Source organism: Lipophrys pholis, assembly GCF_963383615.2.
Source record: "Lipophrys pholis genome assembly, chromosome: 14".
In the NCBI taxonomy this organism is placed as follows: Eukaryota; Metazoa; Chordata; class Actinopteri; order Blenniiformes; family Blenniidae; genus Lipophrys; species Lipophrys pholis.
The window spans coordinates 19,041,946-19,057,833 of NC_137633.1; the positions used below are offsets into that span (position 1 = coordinate 19,041,946).

A 15,888-nucleotide genomic window follows, 5' to 3' on the forward strand; every position below is an offset into this window, starting at 1 on the left:
CAGGAGGCTGAACGTCAGGTGGATGCTCGGCAGTAACACTGTTATCCATCCGCGCTCTCCCTCTCCATATCTCTTAGTCACACTGACATTTATAACACCATCAAGTAAATCTATTCTAAGTATAGACTCTACAGCTATCATGGTAAATGGATATTTTCCCCATGTAGTAGCTTTCGCAAGCGAATCGGCCATATTCACATTCTCACAGATAACGATGGCTGCTGAAATAGTAACTTGTTGATACTTCCACACATGGACTGATCGAGATGGGGGATTGGACTGGAAACCAAGAAGAGCCAGTGTCCGCAAATCACTTCCGACTTACCAAACAAAACAAAGCTAAAACACAGTAGCACAAATGCTGTCAGGCTAATCCAGGCTTAAAGGTCCCATATCATGCAAATTCAATTTACAATGGTTTTCTATCAGTAATATGTGCCCCCATAGCTTGCGTGTGAGTCATCGCCCTCACTTGCTAGCGCCACTTTTTAGCAAATGTGTGCGCATACAGGTGAATCAGAGATTTTCCCTTCATGATGTCATGCAGAGAAATGACCACGTCCTCTGGTAGTGGAGCTCTGCCTTACTGATGTACAGAATAAATTCACTATAAATTGAAATACTGTATCAGTTACCCTTATAGTTAGCAGGAGCTAGGGTTAGCTACTTGATAGTAACTGTTACAGCACATAAGACCAAACTAAGTAACGTAGTCAAACTCGCAATATTTTGAAACCACCATATTCAGGAGTCTGTGTTTTGGATTAACTGGTTTCCCTGTTAAATGGTGACCGACTCCCTTTAGCATCGATCACCGCTGCTAGTAACAGCATATATCAAAATAAGACTCACAAAAGGTATGGTACTTTGAAACTTTATTGTAAATGTTCTTAAACTGTGTTTATCAGTATAGCAACTGATACCTGTTGGGTTTTTAACATCCGTTATTAGCAGCAACAAGGGATGCTGAAGGGTCACCAGTTAACTGGGAAACCATTTAATCTGAAACACCGGAAAGCTCTTCTATCCAACATGAGTGTGGAGTAGGCATGGCCACAGACACAGAGGCAGCCTGTTCTCAGTAAAGCTCACTTGAGGGACTTTTAGACTGGCTGGGATTCATTACCAAGGATGGATTTGGGGAAGTAAACTTTGAACACAATGTAGTTGGACCTCTAACACTTCGGTGAAATTGTTTAAACCTGTTTAATATGGGCCCTTTAAATAGAATTAACGTGCAGCTGTGATGTGATGAGCTGTGTGGAGTTTTCTCTTGAAGGTATAACGATACTGTCTGAAGAAAATTGTCTTTTTTCTTCAGCCAGACGACTGTCCTACAACTGCACAGGAAACCAGCTCGGAAAATAAAATTACATTCAAACCCAGTGACAAACTTTCCACCAAAGACAAACTTCTTTAGTGACTGGATTACAACTATGAGTGATTAAAAAGAAAGAAAAAACTAAACTGTCCTACATTCTGCCAAACAGACATTGAGTTTCAGCTCACAATCAGATGCTTGGCGTCATTTCAAACCTTACGCAGCTCCAGTTTCACAACTTAGACACTCACAGCAAGGACAGCGAATAGCACAGCTGATCCAGCTTTAGTGAAACATCTGACCCATTTAATACACCTTTAACTGGGTCTTTTATAGTGGGATTTACAGCTGACATGAAACCGCAGCGGAGCAGTCTATACGTCCTCCACCGCTGGACAGCATCGGCAAGACAGCGCAAACCACAACTCTGCTTCCACCCCACTAATCCATCCATGGAAATACGAGGCCATAAATCCGGAAAGCTGGCACTCAAAGGAAACAACCACAGTTACTGTAAATGGTCTGGATAATCCACTTACTATTACAGAGTATCTGAATTGAGCCTTCAGACCGTGGAGTGTGGCTGGATCGCCGATATCTGTCTGAGACTTGAGACCCTGTTAGACCCGGGCTGATGAGACAGACAACTTCATTTTGCTCTAGTTCCACTGCGGCTTTAACTATTCCTCACAACAAATTTAGATTAATGATGAAGATCAACCAGCTTGTAGTAAAAAAAAACCACACATGCAACGATGGCGAATAAAAGTGCATCAGATAAATAGAGAGTAAAGTAAAGAGTGCAGATGAAATAAAGACAAAAAGCAAAACTATAATATATGTTTGGGTCACTTGCAGGGACTTACTAAAGATGTTTGCTATATTATCTGCTACCATGCTTTGGTTCTTCTAACTTCTGCAATGGAGCCGCCAGGTATACAACAATAATCAGAATTTTCTCAGTAAAAGTGCCTTGAAAGTACTATGTTGTATTTGGTATTATAAAGATAAAATTGGATTGATTTGAACAATTGGGGCTGTCAATCAATTCAAGTTTTTGGGATAGTTAATCATACATTAGTCGTAATAAATGACCCTTTTCCATCATATTTAAAAATCTTTTTGAATGTTGAGAGTGCACGGAAACATAGTTTAATGCAGCTTAGTCTTTTTTATGGGTATACAGCATATGTATGTACATATTTTGATAACCATAATGGTACAATATATTGTGCCATACTCACTAATGGAAATATTTCAAAACCATTTATAGAATTTTCACACGGAAACTGACCATATCGTTCCATGTATTAACATTACTAATTCAGTAGACGGAGGAATACGTACACAAAAGATGGCACATCCCTCCCATCCACCCAACAATTCAGACCCTAACTGTACTTTCCAAAGATCCCAAACATTATTTTATACTCTTTTATGCATTTTCTGTAACACTGTCAAAAACCTATTTTTTTTAGGCCAATACAAACTGACATTATCGAGTTATTAAGACGAATTGAAAAACTAGAAACCATGTGATTGTGACTAATGTATGTTGTTTTTAATCAGATTTACAATCAGAAATAAAAACAAGTCTTTGTAGTACTCTGTAATTAACGCACCACTACAATATATTCCCTTTAATAATTTCAATTGACCTCCACAATAAACAGTAATTATCCCCTGGCTAATTTCACCGAGTTGCTCTCATGAAGCCACATGTCAGCTTCAGATTAAATGATTAAAATACTGGTCCAGTGTCTGTTCAGGTGAATCATAACTTAGTTTTGTTATTTCTGAGATTTATGAGAAAACATCAGCACTTCAGACTCTGGCAGGACTGAAAGTGAAGTGGTTACGCCGTCACACAAACCCAACCACTCACGTAAATGTAAGATTCAAACTGAGATTCATGAAAACTGCAGTTCCACTGCGTGGAAAGCGAGTTTGTAGACAAACACCAGAAAAGTAAGTCATGGTGTGACGACGCTGACTGACCTCAAGTGTCTTTTTCATGCAAGTTTCTACTGATCTGTAATAATAACTATGAATGAACTTAAATAACTATTTATGTGTTAAAGTATAAGACATGTAAGTAGACATGCTCAATGACATGATATCAGATAAATAAGATTTGTGATAAACACAAACACTGAACAAAACAGTTCTTTCTCTTGCCCTTCTCTTCACTGTGATGGGATCAGTTTTTCTTTGGAGGCTTCTCCATCGCGTGAGTCTGCGGCGTTTTTAAGAACTTCAGCAGTGTGTTGATTTGTTTTGTTTTTGGCTATTCATCCTTCATTTTTGTGCTTTTATGCTTCTGCTTCCATCAGTTATGAAACAATATAATGAGTTAATCACATGATTTTTTTTTAGGAATTAATCATGATTAATCACATTTACGTGCACAGAAATGTGATTTCTCTCGGTTCAGTCGGTCTTTGTCGTGTGTGTGTATTGTGCAGCCTGAATATATATTTTCACAATTACTCAATGGAAAGTACCATCTTTTAGGATGTTTCAGTGCCATACTCACTTATTATCTCCTATCTGTATCCTGCTCCAGTACAGGGGCTTCATGGGGCAGGCAGGCTCCACAGTAGGTTTCCGTGGGGCCTTCTCCACCTTCGTGAAAGAACTAAAGCCCCCCATCGGGGGAGGCGGTGGAGGGCCACAGCCTGGTGGAGGGGGAGGGGGAGGTGGAACACCTCCAGGTAGGCCAGGAGGAGGAGGAGGAGGCGGCGGGGGTGGTGGGCCGCCTCCAGGGAGGGGAGGAGGTGGTGGTGGAGGTGGAGGGGCTCCGGTGCTGCCTGGCAGTGGTGGAGGAGGAGGCGGGGGAGGAGGCGGCGGTCCTGAGAGGCCTGGTAGAGGAGGTGGAGGCGGTGGCGGCGGCGGTGGTCCAGGAGCCCCCGGGGCAGTTTCAGGTTTGAGGGCCAGTCCCACAGAGTCCAAGCTGAGTTTTTTCGGCGCGGCCTGGCTCGGGCTCTGAGCGAGGCCGCCTCCCTCGCCCTCTGGGGTCTTAATGAAGGTCTCCCTGTCCGTCTGGATGCCCACAGTGCGGGAGGTCTTCACCTCCACGTCGTCCGCAGTGGACACGGCCACGTCGCGCACTTTGCAGGGCTGCTGGCCCGGGTTGTACGAGCGGTCTCTTCGCATTCGGGTGATTTCGCCCTGCAGCTGCGAGATGGAGACGGCGTGTTCGCCGCGCAGCTGGAAGATCTGCAGCTCAAAGTCAGCCTGAACAGAAAGCAAAACAATCAGAAAAAAGTCATAACATTATTAAAAAATGTATTGTTTCATAGATTATTTCTACATTTAGAGCATGCAAACAAGTATTTTATGATAAGTAAAAAAAAAACCCCCACAAAAAAAATTAAATAAAAAAAACCCCAGTGACAAACAATATTTAATCTTACGCAACATTGTTTTTTTTATTTTCACGGTTCATAAATTAGAATGATGAGGGTTAAAACAAATATTTACCTTCATGTGTAAAACATCTAGACTATATAGGAGTTTCCACTGAACATTTACTTCTTTAAGGTATTCCAATTGCTCCAGATGCACCATTGTACGAGAAGTCGACTAAAATTTGTACTTTATTTACTCCAGGAATTAACAGTGTATAATGACGACTTTGCGGGAACCGCATAAACACATCTAATTCCTAATTCCCAATACTCTAATCTGACTTTAATATCCAACATTTACTAAATCATCTGACATTTCAAAACAACACAATCCAACTCTCCAACCAAAGCAAAGTATTGATTCGAGCCTCGGAGGAAATTGTTTTTCAACAGATCGGCACACATGTTCCTTGTTAAGTCGTGTCAGTTAAGAAACAGAATTAGGCACGTTCGCGGCCTTTGTTGTGGGCCGACTGCCGTTACATGTTTCTCTGTGTCGGCATCAGTCCGCTGAAGGTTGACAATAAATTAAAGCCTCTCAGCGGACTGGCTGGGAAACAAATTCTGAGGTCAGACTTTTCAAAGAAGTGGTCCGTGAAGCAATTTATCGGTTGGTACGAATTATGTAAGACGCCCGGGGACAAGGGAGCATTTAGTTTTTCTTTTCAAGGGTAAATTCTTTGATTAAGTTGGTAAACAACACCTGCGAATCACAAAAGAGACATCCATGGAAAAATGTGCGACTGTGGGAGGAAACCGGAGAAACATGCAAACTCCACACAGAAAAGCCTGGATTGGACGTGGGAATATTGTCAGTGTGAGACAAAGAGTGCAAAGCCGCAACCACAGTTACAACGTTCTGGTGAAAGCTGAACATCAACATGTGGATTTAGACAATCCCTAACGTGATTCCTGAGAATGTAAATGAAAACAAATAAATGGAAAAGTTGCATTTGGAAAGAAGCTGTGAGCAAAAGTGACAATGAAACCGCTTCAGTGAACATATATGAAACCAGACCATGAAAAGAACATATAGAATTAACACAATATTAAGCTCTTACCCTCCAAGTGCCTCTAACCAAATAATAATGAGCATCATTGCGCCTGTCTGTTTACCTTCTTCTGGTTTAGTTTTTCTGGCCGATGAAATGGCTATTACTGAAAAAAGCTCATAGAATTTCCCAAGAAGTTTCCCAGAAGTGATTCAGGGAGAATTACTGAAGTTCATCTTGACATTTGGCCACCAGAACATAATCACTTCTGATCAACGCCTCCTGCAGACCAAGACGCCACCGTGTGGCAGAAACCCGAGGAACAGATAAAAATATATGACCCACATAATAACACAACAGTTCATCTAATTAAAATCTTGACTTTCACTTTTGAATATGTTAAATATTAAGAGTGAGATGTCATTATTTTTCATTATATTTATAGACCAGAATGCAATGGTTTGGCCTAATATGATCAGTTCTCTTTAAAAGGAGCATTTTGTGTCTCATTCTTGTTCAATAAAAACCTCACAGGACCTGGTAACCTTGAAAAACTGCAACATTTTTAAGCGTTTTTAACAGTTTCCGTCATCAACTGCAGCCGCTAAACAATTCATACTTACTTGGCGCCATCTTGTGGCCTTTACAGCAAACTGCAACTCACTGCGGCACCAAACTTACAGATAAATTATAACTTGATTTATATCTCATGGTGGCATTTTGTTTGTTTACCTCTTGTTTCTCTAGTGATCTCTGATCTCTTATATTAATGAGAATGCACCATCTGTATAATAATTCAAGGTGATGAATAAAATAAAATCTTTCCATTTCTGTAATCAATTTGCTCTTTCATTCATATTTGCTTTGTGCATAGGTAAAGAATAACTATTCTGCCAAGACTCTTGATCTAATATTCTCTGATGCTTTTCATTCAGTGTCTCTTGAGGTCATTATTACTTACATGCATCTTCTCCAGGTCTTCTTTTCGCTCCCTCTTCAGGTGGAGGAGAGCCGCCTGGTGCTCTGAAAACAGACACATCAAGGATCTTAATCACATCAGAAACTCAAAAACACACAGAGTTTTTTTTTTTCTCCAACATGCCTTCTCTTCTAATGTGTATTTTTGGGGAAGGACACTTCTTAATAGGACAAAATGTATTCGTCACTGAACAGGAATGAGTTGAACTTATGGCTCATTGGTCCAACAAAGGCCTCATGAATATTAAATTCTCATCCTTATATTAGACAATCATAATAAAAATGTTGTATTAAAGCTTTTACCTGCTGCGTGTCAGCCAATACTTGTACAAGGATCACAAAATGAAAGAAATTAAATTGAAAAATGAAAGAAACGTTAGCTCATATAACTAAGTCATGTCGCTGCATCACTGTGTGAAACACTGAGCAGGAAGCGTCTCCTTGGCAACAGGCGCTGATCTCACTTCATGTCCTCGATGAGGTGCCTCTCCCATCCGCTTTGCATGGGACATGTTTTCACAGTTTTTTTACATTTATTTTTTCCGAAACGGTTAGCTATAAACGTCCCAAAATGTAATCGATTGGTCCTTAAATAATACAAATCATCAATGAAAATTTTATGCAATTAAAGGTGAGTAGTTTTTGTGAAAAGTTGGTAAAATACATAAATACAAACCAATAAATAAATAAACGCAGATGAACACAAAACCTTCTTCCAACTGTCGTTGGTGAAAGTAAAAAGAAAATAATGAGAGAATTAATAGGGATTTAAGGGGAAATATACGTCTTTTTATATTTGATGCACGTATTGCGACGTAAAGCAGATTTAGGAAATGTTCTATATTAATAAAATGTATTTTTCTTATTACTACTATTATACCTGAAACTCTCTGAGAGGCTGAAATCACTCAGTTACTTCCATAACTGCCTTTTCAGCAGTGATCTGGAATCTTAAAATCAATATTGGAGCATACGTTCAATAAAATAGCCACTTCAGGAGAAATTGGCCAGGGAGCCATTCCAGAAAGGAAGTTCAACAACCTGAGTTTCTTCCTGATCTCTGAGTTGATTTACTCTGAGATGGGAAATTCTAAGTTTTCGGTTCCAGAACAGCTGATCTGAATTAATTAAATCTACTCTCAGTATGTGAACCTTGGGTTAAGAGCGTGCACAGCCCAAATAAAACGCCATCATCAATGGAGCCCCGATACCACCAGTCACTATGGCAACAGACCAAAAACCAAGTTGTTTTGCTGTAAAAGTCCCGGCGCTGCAGCAGCAGCAGCGGAGAGAGACGACATGGGAGAAAGTTGCCGCATGAATCAACGCATAAGTTTGAGCGCATTACTCCATTGACCTAACATTTAACTTTAGGTGGCAGCATACAGGTAGAAATAATAACTAGGTAGGAAATCTACAATTCATTTAGGTGCAATCCAACAGGAGAAAGAGGAATTGACAGCAGCTAAAACTGAAATATAAAACCATAATTCAGAATAAAAAGGCATATACAGTATGCATATATACTGTAAGTGCACCTCAGTTTGATTTTAATTTCAGTCTTTCTATTTATATACTCTCATGACTTAAGCAATATCAAATCATTTCTTGGAGTTTCGGGTGGGAGGAGACAAGTAGAATCACGAGGTTTCCTCTACAAAACCTGCCAGCGAGCGGGTTCCGTTCACGGAGTCTGTTACTGCGGTGACTGACCCCGAGCTTAATCGGGTTCTCTTTCCGGAACCGATAACTCAAGAGTTTCCCTCATTTCAGGGCTAACATGCCCCGAGTTTACACAAAACCTGCTTTCTGGAATTACGCTACCCCCCAGGACACATGCATTGCCAACAACAACATAAACAACAACTGCTATAACAACAGCAATGTTGTCATTCTGGAGCAGGGTGGGTCGAGCTAATAGAAAGGGACATATTCATAACTCGACCAACCAGTTTTAAAAAGCAGCCATCGGCTGAACGAAAGCTTGAACCAAACAAAATAACATAGAGCAAAATCTGTTTGATTTACACAATATTTCCCAATAAATTTGGTGAGGTTTGGAAGTGACTTCAAAATAAAACAGAAACACAGTCCAGTACACTAATGCTGACGGGGATTGGACTAGTTTTAGATTGATTTAAATAGTTTTCCCTCAAAGATTCAACTGTTAACTCAGGATCAAAGTCATTTTAAAATCAATTTTAACAAACCTAAAGTGAAGAGAGAGTGTTGAAAATTTGTATAAAACTACTACAGTGCTTCAGGTTTACTCATCAGTAGAAAGCAGTTAAATAAATCAACCAGCATAAAGTAGCTATATTCATAGACTTTATACAGAAATATAGTATCTGCTGCAAACACTATGTTTTAACATTGCTACAGAGTAAAAAATAAAGGAATATTCTATTCTATTCTATTCTAGTAGTTTGTTTATGCAAAGACATACAATAAAGATTCTCTTTGCTAAAAAAAAAATATGCATGAAATGGTTTGAAGATGTATTCAATTTGCAGTTTTAAAAGTAAAGATAAAGATTTTATAGTGTATAGTTCAAGTACAAGTAAATGTACAAATTCTATCTCACCCTAACTCCAACCTCACTTTGTCCAACATATCCATTATCTCCCCTCAGCACAAGTTCAAACCCTTTCACCCACAAGTATAAAACTAAACTAAAATACACTAAATTACTTCTGTATTGCTCAATTGTAACTTTATGGATAATGTTAAAAAAAAACCTGTAAAAGTAACAAGAACCTTTGTGAAAACAATTCAAAAGATCGGTTACTGTTTAAACACATGCAAGAGGAATCTGATTCAATAAAGCTGTGTAAACATCGAAGTTTAAAGCACATTTTCCAGGAAATGTATTTATATATGTAACTTATTGACTACTAGAAGGCAGATCAAAAGGTTTGAATCAAACTGTGGTAGACTCGGTGACTTATGATTTTAAAAACCGACTGGTAAAATACCGCCATAATGACCTTTAAATCTAAAGTTTTTCTTTGTTGCGACACAGAGTATAAGTGATGGAAATGTCGCAAAAAAACACCAATTATAATGAAAATGACTACAATCTCAACATAAAGCCCATTTTTAAAGAAAACTTCTGATGCAAAATACGGTGAAATGTCGAAAATAAACTCCTAAGCTGTTGCATTATGGGTGTTTACAAACTCACCCTAACAGCATGGCTTTAAGGCAAGAGTAACAGCACTCTCTGTCATGGCAGCATCACATACATCTCAGCTTTGGTCTCGAGAAATTCGTTTAAAAACAATTCTTCTTTGAATTTCTTACAGTTTTCAGTGTTTTGGCCGGATTAGAGCCTCTTTCGGGCCGGTTGTGACCCACGAGCCTCATGTTTGACACCCCTGTGCTCCAGTGACGTGCAATAATGAATAAGTCTTAGAGATAACACATTACTGCTGGTGTTAGTTTATCTCGCGCTTTGGACTTTAGCTCTGCTTCTCACATTCCACACTCCTCTTTGCAAACGTGAAACACGGGCGTACAGATCGGAGCAACACTCCACCTTAACTACCCTTAATCTATTCTCATTTAGCAGCTGCTGCTCCAGTGAAGCGCGATCAGAGAGCAAAAGCTTCTCACTTTCTAATTCAATCAGCCCTGTTTTATCCTGTTTGCCACTGTAGCTTTAAAAGGAGAACATGAGCCCAAGGTAAACTCAAACCCATTAAATGCTTTACCCCGCTAACGTATTTACATGCTGCTGTGTTGCGTCCGGGGCACCGCAACCGCAAAAAAAAAAACAACAACACTGCACGCTTTAAGGTGGAGACGCAGCCTCTTGACCCTGTGTTTTTAAATGGAGGCTAATCTGGCCTCACCTGCCGATGATGACTTTGCATGATTTCCCTCATTGAGCATTAAGTGTGTCTGTGCAAGGATTGCAGGTACAATATTTGTTAAACTGAACACTTCAACTATTTCTTTTTTCAATTTTTCCATAAATGAATCTCATTAATTAATTAAATAAAAAAAAAAACAGTAAGTCCGACCATGATATTTAACTGGAGGTCAAAGTTATCATAACAACGACGTGGTTATTAGAGACATCATGGACAAAACTTGTCAAATATCTAGATTTTTGATCTACCTTCATGAGATTTGACCTCTAATGTGCCTAAATAAAAATGACATTTATTGAGAACCAACCACAAAGCTGGTCAGTGTAAGCTCAGCCGACACGCTCTTCACTCAGCATACCTGCTGTCAGATGTAAATACGGGCAGAACTGTGCGAACCCGATGACACCAAGCTTCTTACCTGCCTCGGTGTATTTTAGTCCCACCTTCTCCTCCTCATCTTTAGTTTTGGGCGGCGGCCAGACGGCCTGCAGACGCCCCGGAGTGCGGTCCTCGCTGTCTGCAGGGGACGTGACCTCCGTCTGTGGGGGGAAAACACATCAGCATGAACCAACTTGGACGATCAAGTCGAAGCAGATGGGATGACGCTGGGTTTACATACACAAGCCTCGGTGGGACTCTTGTGCTCCCTGACAGGAGATTTGGAGGCTCTGTCGAAAATTAATCTCAGGCTTTCCTTGTCGCTCTTGATTTTCTTCTTCACTGCTTCCAGATCCACGTTATCTGCCTTTTTGCCGACGTGCTTCGAGCCAAAGACGTTTTTGAAGGTTTCATAGGCGAGGTCCGAGGTCTTCTTCTGCTCACCGGGGGAGGTGGGAGATTGTGCGTCGGGACTTTTCTTCTCCACAACCCTTTCTCCACTCCTGGGCTCCTTTTTGCTTCTGGCGTTGATCTCCCGCTCAGTGCTTGACTTCCTGGGGCTCTCGTTGTTGCTGAGCAGGTGGCTGAGTTGTCCCATCACGAGGCTTTTCGTGCCCGAGGTGGATTTCGGCTCCGGGTGTCTCTTGACCGGAGAGGTGGTCTTCTGCTCGGGAAGCTGTTTGGCTTTGTTGACAGTCTTCTTGAGGCTGAGCAGGGCCAGGTCTGCGTCCTTCTCACTCTGCTTTATCTCTGAAACCACCTCTCTCTCGTCTCCCACGGCTCCTTTCTTCAACACCCGCAAGCCGCTGAAGAGGGCCGGCATCTGGAAGGAGGGAGGGGAGGAGAGCGGCGAGCCTCTGGATGGAGAGGAGATGGAGGAGGAAGGAGGGGAGGATGGTGATGGTGTGCTTGTTTCCTTCGTCTTTGAGTTTGTGTGCTTTACGACAGGGCCGCCTAAGCTCTGCTTGTCTCCCGGGGACTTCCCTGGTGAAGGAGACGGGGATGCAGGTGTTTTTGAGCCTGAACTTTTCAAGTTGCCTGGTTTCTCCTCTTCATTCGATGACGCCTTCACTGAGATTTCCGGAATGAGAGTCTGAGGGCTGGACGGAACCGAGGAGAAAAGCTCATCGACGTTGTCCTCATCATCAGATTTGGACTCGCGTGTCTCGTCCTTTGGCGTTTGCGTCGATGGGGAGGTGGCGTCGCCTTTCGGACCTGCGTCTTCCAAAGGCGGAGGCTTAGAGATGATGGAGGGAACCGGCTGAGAGCAGTCTATCCCAGAATGCTCATCTGTCACAGCATCCTGCGTGCTTGTCTCTGCTGCCACAGACACCGCTGCAGGGCTCGGGTTGGTCGGGCTGTCAGCTCCCTGCTTGGAATCTGAAGAGAGTTTAACCGTCTTGGACTTAGATCTGCTGGCAAACCTGTCAGAATATAAAATGTCTTCTACGAGGGAACGTGTTGAGGCCACTGTGTGCGTTCTGAACATCGGCACTTGATGCTTCTCTCCGCTGGAGTCCTTTCTCTCATCCCCGTTCCTGTGGTCGTCTTCGTCATTGTCTTCGTACGCTGGGGCAGACTTCATGATCTGGGCCAACTTCTTAGACAGACTCATGCTTCTGTAGTCAGCCTCCTCATCCTCATTTTCTGTGTCACTGTGTGTTTCCACCCTTGTGACCTGCACCAGATCAGAGTCGACCGAGACTCCGGCTCCAACGTCTCCTTGTTTGTCGGACTCATTAATGAGCGATTCGACCCTTTGTCCTCCGCTCTCATCAAGCGTGTTCTTGCCGTCCGTGGTTTGATCTTCGTCTTCACGGGTCTCTCCTACTGACAGCTCCTTATAACCAGTCAGCACGGGTGCCTTCACATCTGAAGACGCCGGTCGATCCCACGTGAAGATGCTGCTGAAGACGTTCATGAAGGAACTCGGGGGCTGCTTGTCCTGCTCATCGGGGTTTTTACTTGCATCCATTGTTTTTCAAAGTGTCGCTCCAACTCAGTCCAAACAGGTAGCAGTCGACTGAAAGTGTCCTAAAGCTGCATCTCCCAGCCTCCAGTTCTCCAGTCTGCTATTCCACCTCTACCGTTGGTCAGGAACAAAAGGCCTTTTGTATGGACAAATCTCCACAGCTCCTCTTACCTTCTCCCGGAGGCTGCCAAATGTAACAAATCTGTCAAGTAATCCTGTTTGTGACACGCAAACTGGTTGCAAATAGTCGACTTTCATAATATCACGTAACAACTCCTTCTGACTGGACGTTGTCAGGCGCGCTGTTTCATCTCTGTCCAGCGAGCCAGATTCCCATGACACCGCCGGTTGAAGTCAAGCTGTTCAGTGGCTTGGAAGCATGCCTTGCTGTAATCTCCCTGAGACAGCAAGAGAGCCGAGTTCACCTGTGTTTCACACACGCATTTCCAACTGTTGGGCGCAAGAAACTTCTCTACGTGCCTGCGGAGAGTCTGAAATCCATGACTGAACCTTGCTTTGGAGTCTGTCTCGGTTTACAGGAAAAGCCTTGTGTGTGAGAAAACCTTTCTCAGGTTCAAGAAGGGGGGAGAAAAAAAAAGAGTTTCACTGGTTTGCCCAGTCTGGGGACGCCTCCCTCCACGTCCCGCCTTTCCAAGGGAGGGAACCAGCAGAGCCAGGCACTACAGGTGTCTGATTACCTCTGCTCACTTCCGTATCATGGCTGTAAACACGGAGGAGGAGCCAGACGACTGAGGAGGGGTAGTAAACCAGCACTGCAGCTTTAAAGCTACTGCAACACAGGGCTTAGGACGGGGTTATTAGTCAGCCGGGCTATTAGCAGCAAGTCAGACAGAAGAGGATTGAATACAGTGGGTGAGAAATGACACTGTGACTCATTTGCTGTAATTTTGAGTGTTGAAAAAGCCAAGAAAATTAACTAGTTAACTCAATTTATGGACAAAAGGGTCAAGAAAACCTTACTGTTTGAAAGGACCTCATGTGAATGTAAAGATCAACAGAAAGGTACAAATAAAAGTAAAAAGTCAGAAAGCAGGAAAACTCCACGTTATTCTTCACTCACTACAATTTAGGACAATTTTACAGCTATAAAATCAAAATAGGTCACGCGTCTTGATGGAGTACGTTTCTATCATCCAGTACTAAAGAGCTCATTTTGTTTTAAATCCCGCTTTCTGCTATGCAAAAGAGTTTTAGGCACATGTGGCTTTATGACGGTGGCTGTGTGTTTGGGTCCTTTGTCCTCCGTTGTAGCCTTGCTGATTGTCTTACCCGATTGCATAAGTTTAAGTCATACACTCCACGAGTAGGGTTTACAGTATTATATTCCCCATGCTGGTTATTCGGGGGCAATGTGGTGATTTAATAATGTCTTTTGGATCAAAACTCCAAAAACAAGAATTACTTTGAAATTTCATTGAGCCAGAAATAGAAAAAAGGGGCTTCCATGCAGAGGAATTAGGTTATGTAAGAGCACTGCTACTTCATACACACACACACAGTAAATCCCCCCTGACGCTGTGCTAGAAAGAAGCACCATTGATGAAGAAGGCAGTGACATAAACTGATATTGACATATCAGCTTAGTTCACAGTTGTGCACATTACGCATCTAACAAATCTCACTGATACACAGGACTGGGCATTTTAGACAAGTGGACTGTAATGCTGCTTATCCATCATGCAATACCAGCAGGGAGGTTCTGCAACAGAGGAAAACGATCCAAGATATGCAGCCAGTTTTTATTAAAGAGGAACAATGGTGCCCCCTCAACTGAGCCCTGATCTTAACACGGTCGAGACAAAAAGCAACTGAATCTACAGAAAATCTGTGCATCCAAGATGGTCTTTCAAAAAGTGAGCAGAGGAGAAAGGAAGTTGCTTTGAAAGCAAATACTGATTCCCCCTCCTGCTAATTCACTTTGCATTAGTTGATGGATGGAAGTATGGAATAGAATTGTTTTAAAACTGTCAACATCATTTAAAACAACTGTCGCAATGGATAACTATGACTTCTATGAAAAAACAAGTATTTATCTTAGGATGGTCATGAATCGAAAAACTGGTGCACCCCAAGGATCTGTATTAAGACCATTACTGTTTCTGTAATTGACATTGAATTTGTGCCAGACATCACAGTCCCATTGCTTTTTGCAGACAACAACATCCCTTTTGTTTGAATGTCTCTTATTAGAAAACTTTTCCAATTACCCAACTTGGTTTCAAAAACAGTTACTTGAAATAATGTAAAAAAATGAAAAAAATAACTTTTCATGAGATTATAGGAGGAGAATTAACAGTGATCAAATAAACTTTATGATAAAAAATCTTGAGTTTGTTTGAATGTTTCGGGGTTATCAGGTTCGATTTGTCTGTAGAATAGTTGCAAAAGTTCTTGAGATGTGAAGAAAAATAAAAGGTTTTGCTCAGGAGGTTATCCCTCTCCATCACACAGAAATATCTGAAACAATCATTCATTCAACAATCTTACACATTCAGAAATGACTTACAAATTGAGCCACATTCTCTAAATTATGATGCTACAACGTCATATCTGTACATTTTACCATATCTTAGACGTACCTGCTATTTTTAGATATTATATTTGAAGTCATTCAAGAGATCAATAACAATCTTCCTCAGTATAAAAAAATCCCTTCTTTGTTTTTCTTTAGTTAAATATTGAGGTGTCACTCTGTGGAATAAACATATTAAGTTAATTCTGTAATTAATTATGTGCAAAAGAAACTCAGTGGTTCCTTTGTCTTTCAAAGTTTATATTTCAATTCAAAATTGCAGGAACACTTTACTTTACCAACTTATATAAAACCTGTCATGTGTTTAAGTTTTCTGGGTGTGGTTTTTATTTATGTCATTTACGTTCTACCGCACGCTTTCACATGAACGTCTTAGATTCCCTTTTAACTGGATTCAATGCGTAAATT

General features: G+C 41.4%; 1 protein-coding gene across 1 annotated transcript in view; it reads right to left on the minus strand.

The window, feature by feature from the left end:
- Positions 1 to 13,481, minus strand: part of LOC308120228 (formin) — a 51,704-nt gene extending 38,223 nt beyond the window's left edge. Inside the window, exons 1-4 of the mRNA XM_080480702.1 lie at positions 11,196 to 13,481; positions 10,995 to 11,115; positions 6,685 to 6,746; positions 3,858 to 4,558 (exon numbers count right to left, since the gene is read on the minus strand). Of these exons, the coding sequence (XP_080336828.1) occupies positions 3,858 to 4,558; positions 6,685 to 6,746; positions 10,995 to 11,115; positions 11,196 to 12,929 (2,618 nt within the window). The 5' untranslated portion in view covers positions 12,930 to 13,481. The remainder of the gene's footprint in view (positions 1 to 3,857; positions 4,559 to 6,684; positions 6,747 to 10,994; positions 11,116 to 11,195) is intronic.
- Between the last annotated feature and the right edge of the window lie 2,407 nt (positions 13,482 to 15,888).